The sequence below is a fragment of the Halictus rubicundus genome, chromosome 4, assembly GCF_050948215.1.
Source record: "Halictus rubicundus isolate RS-2024b chromosome 4, iyHalRubi1_principal, whole genome shotgun sequence".
In the NCBI taxonomy this organism is placed as follows: domain Eukaryota; kingdom Metazoa; phylum Arthropoda; class Insecta; order Hymenoptera; family Halictidae; genus Halictus; species Halictus rubicundus.
In genome coordinates, this window is record NC_135152.1 from 12,711,819 (window position 1) to 12,738,773 (window position 26,955).

A 26,955-nucleotide genomic window follows, 5' to 3' on the forward strand; every position below is an offset into this window, starting at 1 on the left:
CTTTTTTCCCTATGACTAATGCGCGACATTCGAGTAAAACTTCCGTATAATCTGCCGACAAAGTATTAACTTACTCGATAATTTTACTCGTTTCATAATTCGCGATACGTATGCAGAAAAAAACGTATCCATATCCGTACATACTTTGTAAATTCGAGAATGAGACCCGAAAATTTTACCGCCTCTTTTAATTCTGTCGTTTCAAAGATCGTAAAAACCATTGCCGCGTGATCAAGACCCGGGAATTTTTTAGGGCTGTATTTTTGTATCGATTGTATAAACCAAAATGTATTAATCTGATATTTGCTCGTTGTTTCGCGAATAAACCGACCATCGTACGGTAAATAATTTCCGCGGCAAGGTCGACTTAAGGATTTTTTTCTTATAATCGGTGTTCTACATTTCCCGCCAACATGGCAAACATGGCGGAGATCGGCCAGTTTCCCGCCAAACCATCACGGAGCCCTCGTATGGCGCAGATCAGTCGTGTATAGCGGTGTAAGGTAGTCGTGTTTTTCTGCGATTTTCCATCGGTTTTCCGACGAAAATGGGGCAGTCGGACGACATCGAGGATTCTACTTACAGCAGGCACCAGGATTTGTGCCAAAAATTGAATATGGATGCGACTGCCGCGTCCGAAGCCTGGAGATCGTATGAGACGATCCGACAGAACTATACTCTCGAGGTACTTTTTGAATTACTCCTCTCCCGTAGTTATGTCAAACTGCACTCGTCTAGTTTGATTCATTGAAACGATGTCTCAATTTTTCCACAATGATTCATTGTCCAATTAATTCCAATTCTTTGCTTTGCAATGTACCAATTTGTTTCACTTTTTTGCGCGACGTTCAATGTCGTTGATTTCGCGGTTCGTTTCAGTTAGACGATTAAAGCGCACCAATTTAAAATTCACGAATAATCGTAAACTGTCTATCCAAAGAGTACGATGTAAATGTCACTGTTTCTACGCCATCCTTAACAATTATTCCATTCCCATAACATGCCACAGTTATGATTCCAGACTGTCTATTTTGAACTTATCAACCTTACTGAAATGTAAAATGAACTGTATTTGTTAACAAATTATTTTCTGTAGTGATGTATCATCATTAGACACAATGAGAAGTTTGAATTTAGTCTTTTAGCGTACATACTTAGTAAAGCACCATCTTCTAAACCAGATGAAAAGACATTATACTCTTTGTGGTTTCAATAATTACTTCAATCAGAAGCATACTCAAACCAGTATTGCACATACAGTGGGTGTAGAGAGTATTCTTATACCTTTTATAAACGAATAAGTCTTTTAAAATTGGATCAAACAGCTAGAGTTTTTTTGAGATGTTAGAAGGATTAATTTACTAGGTAATGTGTAAATAATTTTTTTTTTTAATTGCTATTGGTCGCAATTGTGAAGAAAGAAGTAAAAGTCCTAGTTTTTAAGTTTTTTTATCTGTGCCTGTAATGAAAATTTAGAAGGTGCCTTTTGTAGATGCAACAAAAGGCATGCCTTAAGTTTTTATTATGGGCATAGATAAAAAACTTAAAAATCATGAACTTTACTATTTTGTTCCCACTTGCGACCAACAGCAATTAAAAAAAAAAATTATTTACACGTTAACTAGTAAACAAATCTTTCTAACATCTCAAAAAAAAACTCAAGCTGTTTAAAAAAGTTATTCGTATTTAAAGAACGTATTGTTTACACTGACTGTAGTTCTGTAACTCTGTTTTGTTACAATGGTATAATGGAAACAACTTAATGAAAAGACAGTATACTGATTATAATTCTTTTCAGGGTGACCAGTTACATTGGATAGGATGTGCACTGTACGTAGCATGCCGTAAATCTTCTATACCCACTGTTGGAAGAACAGGTCCTAACGTGGAAGGGAATTGTGTATCGCTGACTCGTTTGTTACAACTGTGTAATCTTTCGCTGATACAATTCTTTGCAAAGAGTAAATCATGGGCAGATATGGCAAACATGCCACAAGATTTCCGCTCCAAAATCGAAAAGCTAGAAGGAAACTTCTCTGTCTCTATGGTGATATTCAAAAAATACCAACCGATTTTCAACGATGTATTTAAATATCCAGCGGAAGATATCTCAAGACCACCAAGATCGAGAAGACACAAAGCAATGCCTTGTACACCTGCAAGAGTGTTTGAATTCTGCTGGACCTTATTTATTTGTATAAAGGGAGCATTTCCTGATATCTCTGATGATCTAGTTAATTCCTATCATTTACTATTAGTTTGTTGTGATCTTATATATAACAATGCTCTATTGGCTAATAGGAAAGACCTTTTGAATCCCAACTTTCCAGGTAAATATGCATAAAATGCAGTGGAAAGTGGAAAGATGAAGTTTTTAATTTACTTTTTCATTCGTTCTCCAATAGGTCTACCCGCGAATTTTAACGATGAAAACTATAGTTTGCCTCAAACAGCAAACTGTATAGTCAATTTGCTTTGTGAGCGTCACGAAGCTATTGCAATGGAGGCGAAAGTAATTAAGGAATATCATTTAAAGAATCACATAAAAAAATTATTTGATGAAAAAGTTCTCCGTGGAGATTCCACAAATTTTTCTGGTATTTTGGAAGCTTTAAATTTTGATGGAAACAACAAAGCTATCAACAGAGTGTATGAGCAACATGTGCTGAGTGTGGGAGATTTTGATGAAAGAATATTTTTAGGTAAATACACTTTTCATTATTTTATACTTACATAACATCTTGCTCCTAATCTTGCTTATTAAGGAAGAAATGCTTGAACATAAAAGAAAATAATACTATAAGTTGCATGCCTGTATGCTTACTTTTTGTCTTTTGCTTTGACAAATATAAATTGTTTCGAAACTGTAAATTAAAAAAGATGTTTCACCCTCGTCTTTTTATATGTTTATAATTAGGTATGTACAGAAAAAGTCAGTAATTTATACAAACTGTGTTAATATCCTATTTGTAATTAACAAGTCCCAAGTGTAAATAACAAAGTAATTTCAAATATATTGCATTACTCTGCTGAGATAACATAATCTGTAAATCTACAAGGGTTATCATAGCGATTTGCATATGTTTCTTGATTTGCAATTTTTTTTATTAGATATAGAGTGCATGACTGTCTTTATCTTATTATATAATAATTTTCATTTCTTGCTGTTAATCAATTTGTGTCTGCTTTGTCTTGGCTGTGATTTGAAGCTGATTGGAGACGAGTCAGACTAAATGGAATATCAAGCTTGGAAATAGTTGGAGGAGATATAGCATATGCTAAATTAGCCAAACATATTTCTCTCAAAGGTGGGTTTATAACATTCAGGACGTTTAATTCTGAGTTGATAAACATGACTGTATATTGAACGATAATTATGTAAATTCACATTTTGTTGGAAGATCGAGCAGAATTTTATTTTCCCTATTACGAGTTGTACATATATAAGATTAAGAACAAAATTTTTGTTATATTGTGTATTATACACTTGTGGATGCGGTAAATATGTAAAATTTGCAGACTACTAATCGTATAATTCAGTTGTTGTATGTATACGCGCGTGTGTGTGTATATATGTGGGTGTGTGTTTTGCTTTTGTATTAAACTATATATGAAAGGAAGAAATATTACCACAAATTATGTTTCGATATCTCATATCTGATTTCCTTCTGTTTTAGATCATGATGCTAGTAATAATATTGGTTCTCCTACACAGATGATGAATGTTGGTGACCTACAAGAACAGTTTCAGTTGAAAAGGGAGCAATACAGTGGGGTAAATATATTTACCGTAATTATAAATAGCACTTTCTTTATTCATTATATTGTGAAACTTTCCAAAATAGATACAGCATTTAGCTCCACCAACCCCGCTAACCGGACGCGGCTATCTTAGATCAAAAGATATTACAAACGTAACACCGGTGTCCACTGCAACACAAAGTGTAATTCGACTTCAAGCCATGTTGGCTGGACAGACTTCTCCAAGCGAGAATCTTCTCCAAATATTAAATAACTGTTCTCAAGATGTAAAATCGTTAGTGGAAACAAAGGTAAAGGAAATAGGAGAACAATTTTATGCGAACTATAATAAAAGCACGAATCCGAACGAGGCCACTTCGGATTTTGGGAAGAAGAGACTCTACTTGGGTCAGACTCTATTTTACAGACTCCTAGAGATGATTTTAAACGAAGAGAGACGCAAGAAGCCAAGTTATGATGTGACGGTACGTTGAACGGCTGCTCAGAAGAAAACAACGCAAACTACAGTCTCTGAATAATATATTTCGTTCTTTTTTCAGAACCTTCTCACGAACGAGGTTTTTATTCAATGCCTGTTCGCTTGCTGTTTGGAGATCGTTATTTATTCGTACAAGAGCAACGACAAAGTTTTCCCTTGGATTTTGAACGCGTTGAACCTAGACGCCTATTACTTTTACAAAGTAATAGAAATTATAGTTAGAGCAGAAGACCAATTATCGCGCGACGTCGTCAAGCATTTGAATCAGATAGAGGAGAAGATTTTAGAGTCCCTTGCATGGCAAAGTGACAGTCCACTATGGGCAGCTATTCAATCCACGCCGGAAGGTGTTCCCAGTTGCGAAGAAGTTTCGCTACCGGGAACGTTAGAAACCGTTGATCCAAATATTCCTGGCCAACCGGCATTGCGGAGAATCGCATTGGACCGTGGTACCCATCACGACGTGCAGCAAAGTCCTATTTCCTCAGCTTCAGAGAGATTTCAGTCCCCTGTCGCCGCTTCGGGTGTAGTCAAGAAGCGTTTATTTGCTGACACCAGACATCTCAGTGGTCAAAGCGTGTTGCGAGTAGCTGGTCAAAGCGTGTTACCACCGCAAGTTCTGGCTATAGATGGTAATCCGAGAATACTGTTGCTGCCCGAGCAAATAACAGTTTCCCGAGCGTCTAGCGTTCAGTCCACGACTACGCCGATGCAAACCATGACGATGAACAGGGAGCCAGCGAGACCGAAGCGGACAGGCTCGGTCGCGCTTTTCTTTAGGAAATATTACAATCTCGCGAGCGTCCGAATGTCGGATCTATGCGGCTCTCTAGAGATCATGGACACCGATCTAAAAAGAAAAATCTGGACAATATTCGAGTACTCGATCAAGGATAGAACGGAACTGATGAAGGATCGGCATCTCGATCAGATTTTAATGTGTGCAATTTATGTAATCTGTAAATTAGCAAAAATGGAGAAGAACTCGTTCACAGAGATTATGCGGTGCTACCGGTTACAACCACAGGCAGTTTCGCATATATACAGATCAGTGCTGATTGCGAAAACGTCTTCGAATCAGTTACAGCCGAACAACGAGGAATCGGGCCCGAGAGAGGTGCCCGATAACGAGGCCAGCGTGGCACCGCCTACACCTTCAAACATGGCAGGAACTTCGCAAAGCTTCGGCGAAGAGACACGCGGTGACCTGATCAAATTTTATAATACAGTATATGTGCCCCAAGTGAAAGAAGTGGCAAATAAATTGGGATTAGCACGCGGCAGTGTGATGAATCTGTCGTTGAGTCCCCTGCCCAAGGGGAAACCCCCAGCAAGTTCACCAGTCAGACACGTAACCAGTAGTATTATGACTCGTAATCTGGACCCTAAAGCCATCTCAGCTTCTCCAGCACCGCAACTTAGTTATTGTTTCAGTCGTAGTCCTGCTAAGGTAATTTAAAGCTTCCTTTTAACTCACATAGTTACACAGGACATAGTACACTCTAGCTTATGGAGTTCACGCACATATGTCGATGATTATGAAAGTGGTGTATGTCATAAATATTTTGTTTTAAGATATTTAGACTTTTGCATTTGCATATTATTAGACAATATTTCTCACTATCGAAATCAACGTACACTTTCTATGGTTAAATGTGAAAGTAACATCTTCTTATCATTCTTTGCTTCATAGCTATATGGATAAAGTTCTTCCATAATATAAGAACATAGATCGATTTAACATTTTACAAAGAAATGATAACAAAGATTCTTTTTGTTTTTTGACTTGCACCACATTCGTAATTACCAGCACGTATGTTTACAAAAATTGATTCAACTATGGACATGTATGTTTCCAGGATTTGGAGGCTATTAATAGAATGATGATTTCTGTTGATCCGAAACGATCGGTCGGCAAGAGACTTTTATCGGATGACACGGACGTAGAAATGACGGAAGGATCTCCGAAAAAGAAGTCTGCCTTTGTCACGCGTAAATTGGAGAACATAATTGGTGAACGACGCACGCAGAACCAATAAGGAAAGCCGAACACGTTTTTTTTCACGAAGAACCGGTACGCGAAGGTTAACAAATGGAGTGCGTTTAGAAGACATTTGTATTTCCGTTTTGAATATAAATTCATTGAAACTCGAACATGTAGGGGAAAAAAGCATTTTCAAAGACGATTTTCTGTTTCTTGGCTGTGCGGCTTGAAGTAAATGAATTATTCGTTTCTCAGATCATGTTAGAAACAGAGGAAAAATCCGCATGATACCTAATCGTTGACAAGGGTACGATACTGTCGTTTTGAATGGAGCCAGAATATTATTTCCAGTATTCTTTTTTTAAATGCCGCGTAATTAATTAATGAATTTCGACATTTTTGTCGTATTTTTTACATATTGATATGATACGAAAATGATTAATTTAAGAACTATTGGATTCATGATATGTAATCTATTGTTACATTTTATAAATATGATTCAGATTGTGATTTCATATATCACTGGAAATAATTCTGACTTTTATCGATGTCACTGATCAATGGTATTTTGATCGAGCTATGTATTCTCTCTGAAATTATATATGTATACATACACGTGTATATGTATGTATGAATCTTATATACAGGGTATCCTGTTATAACCTGTCCACGCAGTTACCTTTCAAATTATTCTGCATTCGAAGAAATGTTTGAGATGAAATCACTTTTAACACATTCGAGACCGGGAACGTAGAGCTACGTCATGTCAAATTCATTATCTGAACACCGGCAACGTAGTCTTACGTGTTTTCAAATTCATTAGCTGAATACCGACAACGTAGTTTCTACGTCATTCTTTATATTTATATAAACTTCTATAGAAGAACCTTGCGGTATTCAGGTATAGACTTCTGGAAATTGTATGCAGCGTTCTGCTAAGCGTCTCATGCGACAACCGCCGGTCGGGAATGTGTTAACAAGGAATAAATTCTGTGTAAATACTTTTTCGAGTGATAAATAGTTTAAGAGGTAATTGCATAAACAAATTATAATTGGAGACTCTCTATATAAAAATGTGTATGATGAATTTGTAAAAGTAACGACCAGAGACGGTAAATGGACTTTGTTTTACCAGTAGATTTAAGCATCCTCCGAGGTTAATAGAATGCTCGGAATATGCAAATATAATTTGGGTGATATTTAATTAAATTTCCTAGGAATAAGTTTTGAAGTTACAAAATTCTTAACGTTTCATCGTCCAATGTATTTTGCTTGGTCTTAAATGTAATAAGTTATTTGCGCCTCTTAAGACATTTTGTTTATTCGTGGACTATCTCGGATTTCTGCAGCACGTGACGTGCGCATTTAGGTATAAGTATTTTTCAAATTTGACTTCTGATCTCATTAATCTGCTTTTATACCAAACAATATAAATGTATATGTGTGTGTATACATATATATATATATATATATATTTATATATATATAAATTCCATTGTGATTACATATATATATACATATATATCTATGTATATATTAACATATAAATTACAAATATTATTATTATTATTATTATTATTATTATTAAGATAAGATCGACATTCGATGAGGTAAGATTGAAAAAGATTTTTTTTTATTCAGTAAGTCTTGTACAGTACGGACGATATAAGTAAAAATCAGTAAAAATAAAAATGGATAGTTATCTCAGACAGACATCATAGCCTGATCATACAAATGTCTCAGTCAGTATCACCGCTCGCAATAACAGTTCTTTGAATCTCTGTATTCACGAATGTTTTCAACAAGACCGACGAAACTCTGTGAGGAGATTTAAGTGTCGAGAGTTTGTTTCTCGTTGCGCAATTATGGCAGTTCCTCTAACAACTTCTCCCTTTAGATAAAATGGAAATGTAAAGTTTTATTGGCATATAATTAATTATTAAATAGTTTATATGTACATAGTATTGTAATTCGAAAGTAAATTAGAATGAATAAAAGTCGAAAATTTTATATGTTATACCTGTTCTAATATGACATTATCGAGTAATATGTACATTAATAAATATTTAATAGATTTGTAATTTTTCCTTTTTGTTTAGAGTCAGGGACAGAAATATTCGTACAGTAAGTAAGTATATCGAAATAAAAATCAGACGTATTTTTTACGTTGCAATTTACTTCTAAATATGTACATAAATTTTGGCCACAATAAATTAAATTCTTTACTATACCCCTTTTCTAATATAATTTGTTTTAATGATACCTAGTTTTATGATAACATGAGTTTGTAAGTTTGATTTTAAACTCCGCACAGGCTGGAAAACCTAAAGCGCCTGAAAGTATTTTACGACAAATATATATTTAAAAGAAGCAAAATTATATTATTCTTGAAATAATGTTTAGCTTCAATATCATATTACTTGAAGGTACGAGCAGGTATCACTAAAGTGATATTGTCATTATCATATGGAATCATTTCATACATAACCTATTACAATAAACAAACAATACCTCAATGTTTTGAGAGGAACAAAGCATGTATTTCTTTGGTAGAATTCGGAATGTCCAAATGTCTATAATTAACCAAACCCGTAGACATTTCTTTAACAATAACATACAAAACAATATTCATAAACAGAGTAAGATTATAAAAAAATTGTTGCGCAAGAATGAATTGAAGAGGCAAGTATTAATTGTGGATTAATTTTACACATTGCAAAAGCTTTTATTTTTATTTTTCCACTACCTAACAATTTTTACTGTATAAATTTTTAGGGGTCAAATAGAAGGTATCACCTTTAGCGAAACAACTAAGAAAGGGCCATCTGTACACACACAACGAAGGATGAATGTTTTAGATAAGGTTTTGATGGAACATATCACAGATTTTATGTCCACTGGGGAACTAGATCCTAGACTTGAAAATAAAAGCATAGAAATCTGTCTTGTAAAAGTGACGCAGGATTTTAAACAAATTAACATATATTGGCTAGACAATAGTCTTGATCAGTCTGATACAGTAGAAATATTAAATGATTGTGCACACCGTCTGAGGTACGAGTTATGTCAACTTTATGTTATGGGCAATTTGCCTCCAATTCAGTTTGTGAAAGATAAACACAAGGATATCGCCAAAGAAGTGGAGAGAAAATTAGCAGCAGCAGATTATGGAGAAGATTATCAACCTAATTTATACCCGCTTGCTGTGAATCATACTGTTTCATTAAAAGCCTTTACTAATGCTGACAAGCAAAGCACAGACAGTCCTGATGATACCTTTAATGTAACTCTGCCTGTAATGAAGCATGATGTATTTGATTTAGATCACGATCGAATAATGTCAAAGGTATGCTACATGAAAAGTTATTGACGCACTAGTAACATCTAAAAACAATTTCTTCTTTTGCAGATCAAGGTTTCGCTACTTCAGTCAAGACATATGCTTAAAAAACGAGTAACTAACACACAATTGAATTTATTTCCTGCTTCTGAATCTATTTCACAAAATGTTCCAAATTTTTTAACTACACAAGAACAGGAAGAGCAGTTTGCAAAATTCTTGAAAGATAAGCAGAGAGAACGAAGACGGAAGTATAAGAAAGATCGTTCTAATAAGGATATTATTTATCAGCTTAATGAAGAAAGAGAAGATGATTTTGAAGACACTTATGATGATGATTTTCATGGTGATCATTTGACTGACGATAATGAACGCGTAGATAGATAATAAATAAACTTTAATCGTTAATATTAGCAGAATACTTTTTTATTGTAATCTATTGTTTTATGAACAGAATCGACATTGGTATTTATTTGGTTTTACGTTCACTCGCGTTTCATTTTACACTATAATTGTACAGAATATACAATTAAATTTTCCTCTGATACACTTACAATGTAACTTCTATGGAATATTTTAATTTATTTAATCATTGATCCCATTGATATTATGTGATTTTACGAGATTTATTTGTAATGAAACGCTTGGTTTAAACTGTTTGCCTATGTGTGAGGAACTCAACGTTTCTCCCCCGCCCTTTTTCCTTTTCATAATATAGTATTTTATACCTAAAGCCTGAGAAATAAATCGAAATTCATAAAGTAAATATTAAAATCTCAACATTTTAATATTAATATTTCGAAAAGTTTATATAAAATCAACAAAAAGAATATGAACAGATTTTTTCCAAGATAGTTCAAGGAGTCAGAGACTACACTACTAATATGGCATTACATCAATTAGAAATTAAGTTACATGGTAATGTGAATTCGTAAGCAATTGTTTGGTATGTTGCGGTACATATACCTAGTCTAAATCACACGACATATGCAGTCCATCTAACTGCACGAGAAAGTTAAAAAAATATACATATGTAATTCAACATTAAAATTATTGCACTAAATTTCAACTAGATCGTGTTTGTGTCGTATTCAATTCTTGTTCTTCTACCGGTTTCGATTCAACCTCTTGGTTTGTGAGTATCAGAGAAATTTGTTGCTCACTTATAGGCTTAATGTTCAGACGGACGTCCGACGCTGATAAATTCGGTATCGAGTCACTTAAATTGCATGCTTCTAATACATATTTATTGAAAATGTCACTTTTGTCTGCATAAACGTGGTGACCTGCCCCCGTTATCGCCTAAAAGAAAAAGGGACATAGTAGCTCGTGCAATTTAATATTCACGAGATGTACTCTATTTTCATGTTCGCTATTTTACCTGGACATTGATGTACGACGATGATCTAGCATGCTTAAGTGTCTCCCAAGAAGAATTGTCGACCCATGATCGACTTCCATATAATAAAGTTATTGGGATTTCTGGATTTAATTTATCTATTCTTCTGACAATAGGATTTTTGGCCCAGCCAAAACCTTGCATCATCGCATGAAACGCACTCTCACCCCTAAACATCAATAAAATATTTAAACATTGTTCTAGATTACTTAGTTAGATTACTTTGTGTGTTTACTTTGACCAATAAGTTCAGTTAGAAAAAATGTTGCGTTTGTTTAATGTTACTGTTAAAAAATCAGGCAGTACCTAATAAAATACTTACGTGGGAGACTGTGCGTTGCATTGATGTAAGTACTGCGATATTATAGTAGTCTCATCTTTTAGAATAGGTACGAACTTTTTTACAATGTCTGGTCTAGCTTTCTCAATCAACCACTGTCCTAGAAAAGAACAATATTCTTGTTACGATTTATAAAAGCTGAAAAACTTGCACAGAAATGGATATTATGCAAAATTACGAACCAAATGGACCAGCCACTCTGACTGCCCACAGTGGATTCAATGGTTGAATCACATAAGCTATAGCTTTCACCCATAATGGTATAGGTGCTTTTGACACTGCTTCTACAGGTCTTTCAGGGAAACCCCAAGGATCCGCGAGAATAAGATGTTTAATTCTTTCAGGATGTTGAATACAATACGATGCTGCTAGAAAGCCACCCATCGAGTGACCTAGCAGCATGAACTTTTCTAACTGCATTTCTCTTCTCCATTCCTCGATGGATCGGACTAGCTGATTTTCGGCTTCTTGGGCTTCATTACTAAAAACAGGACGGCTACTTCTACCGAAACCTGGATTGTGAAGAATTGGTAATAAAAAAGAACAAAAACGTCTAAAAGTATCGTTAATCGTTAGAAAATAATCTAGAAATAAAGAAAACAGTTCTTGATATTGCATAAAAAGCTAGATGATATAAAAATTGAACAAGATTTCATATTCAAATAACACATTAACAAGGTTTCAAGGTATTTAAATATTAATTTGTACAATTTTTCCTTATATCGGTCTCCAAAAATATCAGAATATAACCAAAACATGCCATGTAAGAAGAAAACACAAAGTATTCTGATAATAACAGGAAGAATATCTTTTTCACAGATGTGTGTAATTCCAAAGTTCAATCTTACTCATCTGTGAGTCATGTCTGACAATTGGTTTTAAAAATAAAGTATAACTTTGAACATAACTAATAAAGTATCATTTTATAATTCTGTCTTTCAACATTCGTAGAAAATATTTCTATATTATTTATCTATTAGAAAATCACAGTGAAACGCTCAAATTGTTTTATATTTACCTAATATATCGATAGCGTATACTGGTCTCTGAGAAGCTAACGCATCCAGATTTAAACACCAGAGTGCTACACCTGCCCCCAGACCGTGTAACAAAACGATCGGTGTCTTTGGTGATTCTTCATTTAAAGAAATAGTCCATATTTTATCGGCTGTTCCAACAACAGGTCCTATGTCCACATACCAACCACGATACGCAGTATTCAAACCTATATTATGAAATTATAACATTAAATCAATTATAAAATTGTTTGAAAGTTATAATATATACATTTGGGAAGCATTGGCACTGAACTTACAGGAAAGGATTTTTTTCTCCGCAGCACGTAACATAGTAGATGATGAGACAGACCAGCTAAACCACCTCCAGAACCAGCTAACAAACGAAACACATACATATTCATGTCATTATAATTACAATTATATTTAAACGATAGTTTCTTTCTCTACACGTATTAATAGATTCACTTGGATTAAACTAATTAGACTTGTTTACGCGTTGAACGATGATCAATTTAATTTTTCTTTTTGCATTCAATTAAACAGGTTTTTTTAAATTTATGTAGTTCATACCATTGATCTGTTTCATAATATTAGGTAGTTGATAGCAATGCAGTGTTATATTTTGTCTGGCGTGTGTGCAATGAATTTAATGTCAGAAAGTGTAAAAAAACTGTTCCCGATTACACAACAATGTTGATAAGCATGATAAGGATATAATGTACGATTGAGACGATGAGTTTGCAGAACACTAGCAGGCATACTCAAAAGCGAATTGGTTTCTTAATGTCAACACTAAACTGACTCAACTTCTGTTTTCTTTGGTTAAGAAACTTCGGACTAAATAGAATCGCTTAGAGCGCGTGACCTTCGAACACGATCCAACATGACACAGATAATTCCGTCGCTTTGTAGATTATTTTCTTATATTTAGATATATGTTTGCATGATGAAACGATTCCGCATAGACTGTTATTCGAAACGTATAGGCCGACTCTGGGATGACATAGCCAAGCAACTGTACGAAAGCCAAGTTCGTTAATAACGCAATCTGATGAAAACCAGCAGATTGTCAAGGCTTGCATAGAAGGTCGCGAAAAAAGTCGTAAAAAATCGCACGCGTGCCGATGACAGTGAGAGAACATTCCGTTCGACGCTTACCTTTTCGATGTGACAACTTCATGATCTGCCATTAGCCTCAGAGATGCGGTCGTTGTTCCTTCACGATGGTCTCTTTGTTGACAATGCGGAAAAACAGTGCGTCGACGTATTCGATTCTATTATCTAGCCGAAGTGTCGATTCGAGCACGCTATCTGATGAAAAATGGCTGAGATGGTGGGAGAGTCAGCTGATGTATATATGAGCTGGAGAACTTGCAAGTTCGACTTTGTCGAGGCATGTGTTTATATATCGTACATTGTAACTCTTATGTTTTTTAACATGCACATATGACACTCTCCTATGTTGAACTGACTCTTTTGCAGTGTGTCATTTAAAGGAACGTAACAGTGAATCACTCGAAATCGATATCACCTAATGCTTTCTTTAATATAGGTTATATCGCTTTCGATAGAGTTCATGGCTCGTTCGTTTAAATGACGTGGTACGAAAGTGATTAAAATAATTTTTACAAATCAAACCAACACTTGAATATCTCATTTTTAAACAGCAATTAAATGTTAAATTCTTTAATCTATTCATTACTGTTTATGCAGCTGAAAAAACAGTAATTTCAAAAATTATTTTCTTATTTACGCGGTTTGAATAATTCTTTATTTGATTTTTATGCTCATGAATGTAAAAAGGAGAATGTGTAAAAAAGAATGTTTTAAATATTATATACATTTCTTGACTTGAAAGTGATAAAGTCATGGAATCTGTCATTCATTATTATCAGAAAATGTTAGGGGTTAAAGGCCAGTGTGTACCGACGCAACGGTGAAAGCATAAATCGATTAACGTTAATTATAATACTAAATATATCTTTGAATAATAAATAGATAATTAATTTTGTCAGAATTTCATATCTCGTTTTATTGAAAAAATTCCGAAGAAAAACTCAAATATTTGTGAGACTATACCGTGTGTCGGCACAGTACGAGATAAAATTGATCGAATGCAACACTTGGTGACTTTGTAACATGCGACAGACAAAATGTAAGTGTAGTACAATGAAGAAAAGAGTACCAGACAGGGCATTTTATAATGACCAGAGAGCCTCTGTATACAGGCTCTGGGTGCTTTTGGCTCTCCCGACAATATGAGCTATTCATCCCAATCAGCACATCCTCATTGCACTCATGCATGATTCTCATTACTCGGTCCAATTGTTTCGGGAATTCAAAGTTGCACGATAGCAAGCGAGTTGCACTTCCACTCTCGTTGGCATTTTAATGGTCAGAGCAGACGAACAAATCATATTTGACTAAAATTTATTAAATCCCCCCTCAAGTCTACTTGTGAAAAAAATAATGTTGTGTATTATAAAAAGAAGGAAAAGCGAGGGAGAATGAGTTCCTCTGATAAGCAGAAATCGATAATTTTGTCTCGCGGTAGAGATACGTTAAAAGCATGGAAATTTCAACGTATATTTATACATGTTGATGGTTATAGAATTAAGGGAACGATGACACGGAGAAACATATGGAAAGGTTGTTCGATTGTAACCAATACAAAGAAATGAAAATGTGTGTTTCTTCTTTGGAAGAAAATGGATGTTCCATTATTTTCATTTCGTAGACAAAATCTATAGGAAGTGCACGTAGGGCAGTGTACGTTTAAATTTTGAAAGGCGTGTTCAAGGAAAGGCAGGATGTAGAATGTGCCTGACTGTGCCTGTGTGTATAGTACAATATGACGCATACCATGCATGGCGTAAGGATACACGTGCAGTTCGGGCGTCGTCTGCTGGCACTACTTTCCTGTCTGCTTATGGGAGAAGAGGATCCTAATCAAAATTGACAATTTCAGAACTATAGGATGACATTACTTTGTTTTATACATTCTTCAACATTGCACAAATTAAGAAAATCCAATTGTATCCCGTAGAAATACGAAATTATGCAAACAAGAAAAATTTACAATATTTATCACAACGATACTAACAACATTCTTATTTTGCTCGTAACACAAGCTCTCGTCGTTTAAACAATTTTTATTCCGCAAACGAAGCATGTCACCTAAATCCAATCGATGATATCCCAACACAATTCAAGCCTTGTTTTCAAATATCGTTAATGCTCGGTTATGCGTATCACTCATTCTCCATTGTTCTTTAACGACGCAATTAGCTATCTGCGGTAAAGAAGCGAATCTTCTTTTTCGTTATACCCGCACTAGTGATTCATAATTATACAAAGGCGTGTCCTTCGGGTTCCATGCTCCACCGCATCGAATGCATTTCCACGCACATTTTCTTTACATTTCAATTGTATGTCCGTTCCATATGTTCCATAATACAAATTAATAGACAAAATGTTTACCACTCGACAATCCTTATTTGCATAGTTCCATATTTTACGATAAACAATACGAGTCTCCACGTGAAATGTAACTGGTTTTGCTATCAGTGTAAGCGAAAACATGTTGTATAAAAAATAAAAGGGGTTAGGTATTCTAAAGGTAATATGATTCAAAATGCGTTCGTTATATTACGGTTGAAATAATATTTTTAGTAATAAATATTACTGGCAAAAATGCAAGTGTTACTTCAAAGTTCCATGCTTTATTATCCATCAACTTTAAACACATACAAACTTGACTTGATACTATAGTCTGTGCAGTCCCATAGATATTCTCTGGTGACCATGTTTCTAAAGATTCAGTGATTCCTACGGAACAGAAGACATAAGATAAAGATGAGTTTAGTATATTCGCAGTTAATATAAACTGAACTTGATACTATTGTCCAGAGCTGCTCAACATACCTATTAGCGGGCAAGGGCGCTCGCCAATGCCCGTGGGCACAGATACGGGCAAAGCAGCTACGGGCAAGTGACTTAACGGAGTGGGGGTAGGTCGAAGCACAGCCGTAGCTTGCTACGTAGCTGTGACAATACGTATGACAAACACATGCAGCCTTGCCCGCAGGGGCGTGGCTTCGTGCTCGCTGTTCTGTGTGTGCCCAGGGCAAGAAAATCGCTGCCCGTACGGGCAGATGCTGAAAAGCTCTGCTATACTCTGTGCTGTTGCATAGATATTTCCTGATGACCACATTCCTAAAGATTCAGTGATTCCTATGAAACAGACGGCATACGATAATAGTTTAATACATTCGCAGTTAATCAGAGTTGTCTCCGGTCATCATCAGCGAGGAGCATTCTCCTCGGGGCGATTAAGCGCGGTATGCCTATACGTATATGTATCGTTTTTTAAAACAGAAATCAGGTTTCTATGACTAACTTCTACTAGATATGTAAAACTTTTTAGTTGACTGTCTACAGTCCGATGATATATATATAGATACAGAAATCATACATACTTTCCAACATAATTATGCACAACTTTTGAAATACTTATAAAATATATTTTCACTACACATCGAAATACATGTATAACTGAATTATAGAAAACTATAACTGTATACGACTGTGTATAATTAAATGTACAACTAAAAACGCATAAAATCGATCAAATTGTACTAGGAGATGTTTCACAGTCCACAGTCGACAGAAAAATAAAGCAGCAAGACAGAATGCCCTGAGAGAACGAAGATCTGTTTATCGGAATTACGATTACTATGTAGTACTTTATAGTAACGTATAACGTAATCTAAACATCGAAATCAGCCTGTTTCTTCAAGTAGCCGTTCAAAGTAGCTTAACCGCTAGTTCAAACCGCTCAAGTAGCCAGTGAAAATATTGTGAGTGAACTTCTAAAAGTATGCACAACGTTATAAACTGCAAGAAACTACACTTGAAATTGCGAACATAAAGTTGCGCTTAAAGTTGAAAAATCGGGGTTTGACCACGAACTGTCGTTTTCTGGACCACCGTGCGCCGGTCGGTCGATCGATCGTTGAAAATCGTAGTCGAAGATGCGTGGGTTAATACAGATTTAATGGGTGGAACAGAGGAGGGAAAAAGAGAGAGGGAGAGGGTGAGAGGCGAAGAGAGGGAAAGAGAGTGAACGAGAGAAAGAGAGAGAGAAAGAGAGAGAGAGAGAAAAGGAGTGAGGGGGACTACTTTTTAATCGCGAAGAGCAATGTTCCGCGACTCGCGGCACCTGTCGTACTCTGCGCGATGTAGTTTAGCGCGGCGGCGAACGACGGGACACGGAGCTGCGATCCGATTGGTCGGGCGAAAGGGGCGCGCGGTTGCTAAGCAACGGCAACACCGCGCGCGTCACCGGCCGGCATAGCCGGCACCGAAGCGTTCCTGGCACTGTGGCGCAGAACGACGTTGGCTCTCGTCGGGTGCGAACGCGCTACGGTTTTCGAAGTACTAGTAGAGTAGACTTTAATCGAGGCTTTTCTTTCATATCCTCTCCTTTGAGTCGTCGACCGAGAAAGAAGCAGACTGCCCAGCTAGTTTGTTTCGCTAGAGTAGCCCCTAAGAGACAGGGAAAAAGAGAGAGAGAGAGAGAGAGAGAGAGAGAGAGAGAGAGAGAGAGAGAAAGCGAGAGCGTTCGAGTAACAAAGCGGCGGGAGCAAAGTTTAAAAAAGAGACCGAGAAGAAAAATGGCTGAGGACAAGAACGAGACCAGCCCGAGCGTCGAGGGTGAAAAGCCACCACAGGAAGCGCCGCCGGCTGAGAAGCAAGAGAAGGAGGAGCCGAAAGACAGCAAAGAGGAATCGAAGAAAGTAGAGGAGAATGGCGACGGTGAGAAACCGAAGGAGAACGGCGAGGAGAAACCCACGCCAGAGCCGAAGGACATGCGGGCTATAGTACTGAACGGTTTCGGCGGATTGAAAAGTGTCAAGGCTCTCAGGAAGCCCATGCCCACCCCCGCTGAGGGAGAAGTCCTCATCCGAGTCAAGGCATGGTAAGTACTCTTGCACGTATCTCGTTAATTCATTTTACGCGTATCGAACCTTCGAATCGCGAGAGACGTCGACTTTTTAAATCGATCGCGTTTGACCGACGTCAAACGGCGGATGACAATCGATATTTATCGTTTAGTCTGTTCGTTCGCCATCTCCGGAAAATTAACGAGCTCTCTCGCGTTACCGGCGGAATCTAAAGAGGAGGAAGTTAATTCAGATCGACGCAATGTTAACAGACTCGAGCTCGGTTTTGATATAGCGTTCCTTAATCCGCCCCGGAGTCGAGAGGATGTCAGAAATGTAGCGTGTACAAGCGATACGAATTTTGACGGGTGCACGATCGTAGATTTTCCGCGGATGAATTATCGCCGGACTCTCGATAATCGACCGGGCACCGGTCGAACCGACACGATTTCGAACACGTATATATATATACATATATATATATATATATATATATATATATATATATATATATATATTATATATATATGTACGTAAAGCTGGCTGATGTAACTCGATCTGGTTCGATTATCCGTTACTCGTTTCGACGAAGGTGAATCGCCGCGAGGAAAATAAATAGAAAATACGCGCCGGGGTTTCGACCCGAGCAAACAGACCGTTACAACTACGCTGCATCTTTGAAATTTAAGGCGTGGTATCTGTTCCGAGACGCCGATAATTAGAATTTTAATCCTTACGTTGCGGGACGGATGAGTAACTTTATAACGGACGCCGGAGGTATTTTAATCGGCGCATTTAACGATTTCATGCACGTACCATTTGAAAATTGTACCGGATCGAAACTTTCTATGTATATTAATCGACGCGTCATTGATCCTAGAACGATCCTTTGACCTCCCTTTTTTTTTTTGAAATCCCAAGTGTGTACAAAATGGAATATTGCAGTTAAATATTCCCTTATTGTCGTTCTACTTTTTAATATACACATATTTTAGTGTAAATGTCGGTTTTAAATACTGTTCGCGTTGCAAACGGACATTTTAAACGCGATATTGTCGAGAAGGTATTCCACGCTGCTCGACGAGGAAAGTGTTATTAAGTATTTGTCAGGACGCGACGCGGTCTGTGCACTAAATAGGCGGCTACATTTATAGAATACTTATCCGTGCGTTTAATGTCCGTGCATGCGTCGGCAGATACGCAAAACGAAGTTTGATAAGCCGTTTAACTCCGCACTACGTTTATTGTCGAGTGTTCGTGCGTACAATTTTTTCTCTCTCTCTCTCTATCTCGCTTTCTTTCCTCTCTGTTCATCTCTGAACTAGGAATTTCGATCAATATATCATACGTACATTCGCGGAAGCTAATTGAGTGGAATTAAAGCATTATTGTACTAGTAATATATATATATATATATATATATATATAATCGTCGGAAGTTTCTGGGCTACGGTAAACCACGGCTGATGGCTCTACGCGCTGTCCATTAATTCAGACGTGGGAAAAAGGATTATTAGGTAGACTGGCACGCCGTTAATGCACGTACCTTTAGCGATATTAGGACTCGCTTTATTTCATGCATTATGTTCACTCACTATGTCGCCCGTGTAATTTATGGCGGTGGCTCTGATTAACATAATTTGAATTCGAAAAGCTGAACTGGAATTTTAGAACTGGACCGAGATTTGTTTCACCCTTTCCCAAATTGATATTCTTATTAACGTCAATTGCAAAATTTTGGTGAATAACAGAATTGAAAAAACTTCTTCTTCTTTTTTAGGGCTGTGTTCACATGGTATTGTAAGTTTCGACGTTTGTTGTTCAAATTCTGAATTTTTCAGTTCAATATTTTCTTTATTACAATATGAAATACCTTCATATAATTAATGGTATTTCGTAATGAATACGACTCGACGACAACGCTCTTGTTTTCTGCACTTTCTAATCTCCGCGATAATGAATTTTGCGTTCTATTCATAAACATTGAACGAAAAAAAACGAGGCTGTTTTTATCGCGCTGTACCGATATAGCACTTTTTTTTTAATTCAACTGTACATTGTCGGCCTTCTCGGCGAAAATCATCGCGAAACCGCGTATTGCTGTGAGAATTGCTTGCGCCAGGACTCTCTCCGACAGTTCGTTGCGAGCTGCAAAAACTTCGTTCGACATATGTTTCGCGAATCCTTCGTTTCTCTGCGTGTCTCGCGACTGACAGTCTTCTGGATTTCGTACTATAAATAATTTTCCAAATCTCTCATCAGGGACTGAGCATTTCTTAATAGAACAGTAGAAATGAATTTACTGTAGGCTGAGGGACCCAATTACTGTGCCTATATTAACTATACCTATTTTTAAAGCATAATGAATATTCAAAGATGAGATATTACATTTTTTCATTAAAATCTGTTAATATATATGTTATATGTCTCTTTTTTTAATATTCATTACGCTTTAAAAATAAGTACAATTAATATAAGCACAGTAATTGGGTACCTTACCCTAGTATCTGATAAACGAATTCCACTTGAGTAACAGGATACTATGTTATAAAATGCTACGCCCTTGTGTACCGTTGAGTAGTTGCGTCGGTTGAGATTATCCTGTGACCAGTGATTTTATTGTATAGGGTGACCCAGAAGTCACTAGAGTATTTGAAATTCTAATTTGTTGAAAAAAAATGGTTATTCCATTTGAGAGTAGTCTGAGATGACTGGATGATTTTTGGGCCACCCTGTAGAATCAAGTACACGCGAGAGTACAGTACAGTCTCATTGGATATATGAATCATTTTTGAGCGAACGGTTGATCGATCCGACGAATAGAATATAAGGTACAGTATTTACGGTTTTTATTTTCAATTTGTTTGTATATTGGTCAGTGTTTGAATTTTTAATGTTTGCGAGTACCCTGGTAGAAGAATCGTGGACAAAAGACCGAGTGAAGTGTTACTGTCGGAATCGCGGCCAGGACATCCTTTCTTTATCCTTGGTTTTCTAGCCGGCGAACAAAACTTTCGCCATAGAAAAATCTACCTTTTATCCTACAGCCGGAGTAAAGGTTAGGATCCCGAAAAAGAGCGCGTGCAGAGAAGAGGAGGTCCTAGGTATAAAGTTCTGTTTCGTGAGGCGCGTCTAGCCCGAGAGAATTTCGTTTCTTCGGGTTTCTTTTCTTTTCTTTTTTTCTTCTCTCTTTTTTTTATACTTTTCTTTTCTGGTCGTCGAGAGTGACCGACGCGCGACGGTGCGAATGCGGGGGCCCAGAGGGCGCAGGCGCGAGAAAGAGAACGCGCGCGCGTAGGGTACCAGGGGAGCACAGCGTCGAATTCGCCAAAGGCGTGCGGACCTTTTCACGCGTGAGTCACGTTTCATAAAAGCGATTGGGATTGATGAGAAAATAGCCCCCATAGAAAGATATCACGCTGCCAATGCTGGCTCGAATGAATTTGTCTGCACGACTACAGAGACGTTCGTTACGCTGGCACCCCTGCCTCTCTATACACGACGCGGACACAGAAGTGCTCCGCTCCCAACGTGGACATTACACCGAGTGCGCTACACTCCGGCTCAATTGTCGTTTGGAAATTCTTGCCGATGGGAAAATAACGACTTTCTTGCTCCCCTTCCTATTGCCGCTCTTCTTACCAAACATTTTTCTCATTAATACAAGAAATGGAAGCATTAGAACTCGCCCCCTCCCCAAAACACGTTCAAGAAAATTCTAATTTTTTCCACTAGTTGTAGGGTAAGGAATTCAATTACTGTGCCTATATTAAGAAAGAAATTCTACAATGAAATTTCGCTCCACACATAATTTCGTTCCATTTCGGTCCAGGTTGCCGACGGAGGGTTGATGATACCAAGGTATGAGTTCGAGCTTGTTAAAATCGTTAAAAAGGAAATTTCTATTTTGCTCCTCCTTGCACTCGATGGAAACATTTTGAATTTTTCTATTTTACATGTGTTTGTGCTTATATTATTTGAAGTTTGTTTTTTTTTACGTAGCGAGTAAAGAGTACAGAGTATTTGTGTTTGCCGGAGGGTTTCAAAGTGGGAAGCAGAAGACGGCACGTTCAACCGCATATGGCACAATTTTGTTCAAGGTCACAGAGAGGTCGGAAAAGAAACTCGTAATGAGTATATTGTTTACTCTGGAAACGAGCTTCCAGACCACTTCCGGTGCCCTCAGCCACTGTGTGTGTCTGTTTTATTTTTCTTCTGTACCGGGTCTTTTCAGTTGTTTTAATGTTAACACGTGTTCTTGTTTTTGTATACAATATTATTTCCACGCAAGTTTCAATAATTTGATGTATAATTCGAACGAATCGATTATAATTTTAGGGCACACGTGGACCGTGTGTCGTCTTGTGAATTATTTTATTCGCGGGAAGAGTAACAGACAGACCGGGTACGCTTCTCGAGAAGATTTATTTTGAATTGTTTTCTTTAATTTTTTGAATATCTTTAAAAGGAAAATGGTTGGACTGGAATGGTACACAGCGTACAGAGTCGAGTCAATGAACATTGTTCCGTTTTTCCTCGAAAAGCGAACTAAAATAAACGTAGACTGATAAAAGTAAGGCAAATTCCAAGGGCAATAAAACGTAAGAAATATAGCGAGAGGTTCGTTTACAAATGTGCGTCACCGCTATAAAATTGATGGAGCCTAATGACTTTTTAAACAATGGATGACCCTTCGAGGAACACTTTTATGGTTGGCCGTCTCCAAATTACTTCCGCAAGAAACGATCATCGTATAAAAGACCATTTTGCACGATTACACGATTCGACTAAAAATTTACACGCAAACCATCTATTACTGACCTACATAGTAGCTGACCAACAATTTTTTCTTGATATCAAATTGGGCATACGCGAGTACTCATTAATATTTTAATAATTTTTTAAATAAATATAAAAACACAGAAAGATTAGAAGAATATCGATTTATCATCTCGAACCTGATGAAATTTTTAGAGAAAGATTTCTATCCGATTATTGTCTCTTGTAATCCATGCAAACAATTTTTATTTTGCATAAAGATCCACAAGTCTGCTCATTTCACTTCGAAATACCTCCAGGAAACGCAGTTGCAAATTCACCGGATCGTTATGCTATCTCGTTTTCGTAGAACTGTTAAAATTTTATCGTTGACCAGCTCTCTTTCTTCTTTGCCACTCTGTACTTTCTAAGCATCGCACTTTTAAGTTTCACCATCATAGATCGCGATCACCTGGCGCAAAAACCGATTTTACTCGAACGGCGCGGCGGTAGCCGCTTGGTTGTGTGCCCGTAGCCCGTCGCGGCAGCGAAAGTTTCAGAAACTCTATCGGCCTGTTATAATAGCGGAATTCATGTGCCTTCGGATCGACGTCTACGTTGGTCTATTCAATCGATAACGAACATACCAGCGCGGAGTTATTATTAAACTTTAATAACCATCCAATAAAGAAGTTCAAGATTACGCTGGGAGAGCGCCGCTATTGCGTCAACGGCGCGACTTCTTCCTGTTATTTCTTTGTGTATAGACGCACCGGATAATCTACCGAGGGCCGATTCAATTTCTATGGATTCTATTTCGCATCAAACTTTTTCTAATTTATACTTTTTATGCGATATAGTATTTTGTTCATATTAGGAATACCCATAAGCAATCAATTATTTGCAAAGAATTTGTTTTGCCTTTAGTTCTGTACCGACTGTTGAAGAGGAAACACGTATTCTTTAACTGTTTTCGGTAAAGCAGCCTGCGTTCAAAATATTCTAAAAAGTATAATTTTTTTTATATACTTTTTTTAAAATAAATAAATTTTTTATAAGAAAGTTTGTTTTAGATTTCAAAATAATTTATTACGTATGGGCCCCCCTAATAATGCATGCAATAAGAGAAGCCAAAGTAAAAAATACAGAACGTTTACAACGAAAAATCTGTTAAAGAATAAAATTAAGCAAACGTAGGACGAGGTTGGTTTTTCGAAGGAACTTCGAACGGAAGCTCCAGCGTCCAGTTTTGATTAAGAACGCAGCGAAAGCTCCTATTAACGGTTGTCAGTCGCCGCCGAGCGACGCCATTCAATTTTAATTGACGATAGCGTCGTTGAAGACTGTACGAGCGAATAATTGTATCTCGTTTATCCGAGCACCGATTCGTGCACACGGTTAATCGGGATGGTTAAACGTCGTGCACGTGAGTTAGCGTGACGCGATAATTCATCCGCGTGCTTTTCTAAGATGCAATTTTCCACACTGTGGCCACACGGCCGGGTCCGCGCGCGTTCCAGCCAGGTTGTGTGTCACAAGTGAAGCGCGCGCGATTCACACGCTCGTGATTCTTGATCATGTGCCACCGTGTACACCCGTGTCTGCTGAACGGCGCACACGAACAAAGAGATGGGAACACGATGCGTTCCGTTTAGTTTATCATTGATCCTCCGATGACTGTCCATTTCCACCCAAGGTTACGAACGAGGCCTCCGAATTCTAATTTTCTGCAGCCAATTGAAAGGCAAATACTTTGCGTGTCTCTTCTGACATTCTAAACGCCGAAGTAAATTAATATTGTTTAATATTAACAGAAAATATTACTAGCATCGTGTCTATCGTCATCTTAGAAACATGTCTACATATGTGGAGCTTATTGTTATCCTTCCTCAACGATGAATTACGTGGTAAATAGTATTTTTCTATCTAATTTCATAGTCCGTTCGTTTTAAATATCCATTTTGAATTTACAAGAAAATTCATTGCTGAGCTTCCTCAATGATCAGTTAAATAGTAAGCAGTATCTTACTTTAAAAAAGATAATGCTCCATTCCAAGGAACATTTTTCACAAACAACGACACAATTGCAATTTTCAATTAATTTTAGCAGTAATAGTACCGAGCACAAACCGTGACTAGCGGACGTGTTATTTTATAAAAATTACAAGCCCGAATTTATTTAGTTTTTTCACATTTTTTACAATAACGTGTGTATGCTTGACTGAAAAAATAATAGTAATAATTTCTAATGGAAAAATCATTATAATTTCAATAAAATATGAAACCGGTCGTGGTACGGTTAGTTGTTAAAGGAAAGAATGTTTCGGTGAGAACATCGCCGCCAAGGTGGTTGACATCGAAGCATCAGAAAGTTAAAGGGACTAGAGACAACCTGCAGACGCTCGTCACGAGTCTCGGAGAAAAATTCGCAGTAAAACCTCGGACTGAAATGAGGCTGCACCGAGGAGAGATTACGGTATATCGACTGTTGAATGGTATCCGTTCAGTTTCCCATAGCCGTGATATTAAGACCTCGTTGTCGTGATAAACCCGGCTAGTCGGATATAATGCCGTCTTTCATTAAGCACGCTGAAAGGTTGCATGGTAAACTTGAAGCACTAATGCCCGAATATACCGTAAAGCTTCCTGTATGCGATCCCGGAATGCATTCTACTCGCGAGTCTGTGTGCGTTGTGCCTCCAAATATTTGAGCTGCCTGCGCGTATGATTGCTCAATTAAAACTACTTCGAAACGATCCTTCTCTATTTTATTATGTAAACAATTTTCGCGTTGGACAAATGACTCCAGGATTTTCTATGTTTTTTAAGCCTCCAGTGCGGCGAGTAAATTTGAAGTAGGCGAGTTAAATAATTCTTTACAAACGAGTTTTTTAGTACTATTGCGTACTCGTGTATTCTACAGTCTTGTATGAATTTGTAAATGTGAGTTGAACTTAAATGATTATTGTATAGAAGTCGTGCAGTAGACAATTTCTTACAAATGGTATTGAGTGCTGTCGAGTACTTTCGAGTACTGCTGATTTCTGCTCGGTACTCCTGAGTACTCATGCATCCTACAGAATTCTTGTATAAAGTTTTACTTATTGTAATTGTGTATAGGTATGCAGGATTAAATGTTGCTCTTGTTGATTCTTTCAAAAATAAATTTCGATGGCGGTGGGCAAACTTATTGATTTCTGCCGTGAACTTCGCCAATGCAGTGGAATTGGTGTACAGAGTACCCACTCCCCGTTTCGTTAATTGATTGCGCAATCGTATTACACAACGGTGAAAGAATATTTCATTGTAGAACGGTTCGTGTATGATAAATGTGTAGACGTAGCACGCGCCTTTCAAGTATTCCGCTGTCAAGAGAAATTCCGGAAACACATCTGCAGACTAGGGAATTGGGAAGGTCGAGCGCTGTGTTTGCCAGCCTCGTATTCAAATATTAGACGGGTAAACGTTAAGCATACATAGTCGTTCATCCCGTAAAGCGTGCGCGCGCTCACCGATAATTTCAGGCATTGTAATTTATAATAACACTTTTTCCTGTCCCTGTGCACGCCCCGGTGTAATACTGAAATTGCATTGTTTCGTATCGATAGTACGTTTACACTCATTAGTGCCGAATAGATAGCACCGGTAATTTAACGGCCGTTGATCTACAATTAACGTGTTCGAACAGGAAAATATCAATTTCTATACATGTATAGGTATAACGGTTGCAGCGAAATTCGATCTGAAACCATCGTGATCGTTGAATCGCTCGATATCGCGCTCACTTGTTCTCGCGAACGGATTACCGTAAGAGGATTAGAGTGTGTAGTTTCCCAGCTTGTAAATCTATTGTTTAAAGTTCGCGGCACGAAGAAGGCTTGCAACTGCAGAAGCTTGTACACCGGAGTTGTTTCGTGCTGCGACGGTTAA

General features: G+C 37.3%; 4 protein-coding genes and 1 long non-coding RNA gene across 9 annotated transcripts in view; 3 read left to right on the plus strand and 2 right to left on the minus strand.

Moving 5' to 3' along the window:
* Nucleotides 1-423: 423 nt before the first annotated feature.
* On the plus strand, nucleotides 424-6,905 carry LOC143353439 (retinoblastoma-like protein 1). Of its 2 annotated transcripts, XM_076786779.1 has the most exons (8): nucleotides 424-685; nucleotides 1,799-2,330; nucleotides 2,406-2,702; nucleotides 3,210-3,308; nucleotides 3,678-3,775; nucleotides 3,846-4,226; nucleotides 4,302-5,690; nucleotides 6,100-6,905. In XM_076786779.1, exons 1-8 carry the CDS (start codon nucleotides 548-550, stop codon nucleotides 6,277-6,279), a joined length of 3,114 nt encoding a protein of 1,037 aa, XP_076642894.1. In that variant the 5' UTR covers nucleotides 424-547; the 3' UTR covers nucleotides 6,280-6,905. The 2 variants fall into 2 exon arrangements, with proteins under 2 accessions (XP_076642894.1, XP_076642895.1); XM_076786780.1 differs by lacking the exon at nucleotides 3,210-3,308.
* A 1,493-nt stretch (nucleotides 6,906-8,398) lies between these two features.
* LOC143353442 (uncharacterized) lies at nucleotides 8,399-10,223 on the plus strand. Its single transcript, XM_076786787.1, has 3 exons — nucleotides 8,399-8,906; nucleotides 9,000-9,570; nucleotides 9,634-10,223. The coding sequence occupies exons 1-3, from the start codon at nucleotides 8,761-8,763 to the stop codon at nucleotides 9,949-9,951; spliced, it is 1,035 nt and encodes a 344-aa protein (XP_076642902.1). The 5' UTR covers nucleotides 8,399-8,760; the 3' UTR covers nucleotides 9,952-10,223.
* On the minus strand, nucleotides 9,973-13,722 carry Puml (pummelig). Of its 4 annotated transcripts, none has more exons than XM_076786782.1 (7): nucleotides 13,481-13,722; nucleotides 12,619-12,695; nucleotides 12,322-12,528; nucleotides 11,486-11,815; nucleotides 11,286-11,403; nucleotides 10,946-11,132; nucleotides 9,973-10,866 (listed from the first exon to the last, which is right to left on the minus strand). In XM_076786782.1, exons 1-7 carry the CDS (start codon nucleotides 13,510-13,512, stop codon nucleotides 10,630-10,632), a joined length of 1,188 nt encoding a protein of 395 aa, XP_076642897.1. In that variant the 5' UTR covers nucleotides 13,513-13,722; the 3' UTR covers nucleotides 9,973-10,629. The 4 variants fall into 4 exon arrangements, with proteins under 4 accessions (XP_076642897.1, XP_076642899.1, XP_076642901.1 ...); XM_076786784.1 differs by lacking the exon at nucleotides 13,481-13,722 and adding an exon at nucleotides 13,130-13,354; XM_076786786.1 differs by lacking the exon at nucleotides 13,481-13,722 and adding an exon at nucleotides 13,084-13,105.
* A 2,297-nt stretch (nucleotides 13,723-16,019) lies between these two features.
* On the minus strand, nucleotides 16,020-17,552 carry LOC143353443 (uncharacterized). Its single transcript, XR_013082135.1, has 2 exons — nucleotides 16,247-17,552; nucleotides 16,020-16,150 (listed from the first exon to the last, which is right to left on the minus strand). It is a non-coding gene; the product is annotated as an uncharacterized LOC143353443 (long non-coding RNA).
* Nucleotides 17,553-17,729: 177 nt separating this feature from the next.
* LOC143353440 (synaptic vesicle membrane protein VAT-1 homolog-like) overlaps nucleotides 17,730-26,955 on the plus strand; it is a 54,913-nt gene continuing 45,687 nt past the window's right edge. Inside the window, exon 1 of the mRNA XM_076786781.1 lies at nucleotides 17,730-18,302. Within this exon, the coding sequence (XP_076642896.1) occupies nucleotides 17,998-18,302 (305 nt within the window). The 5' untranslated portion in view covers nucleotides 17,730-17,997. The remainder of the gene's footprint in view (nucleotides 18,303-26,955) is intronic.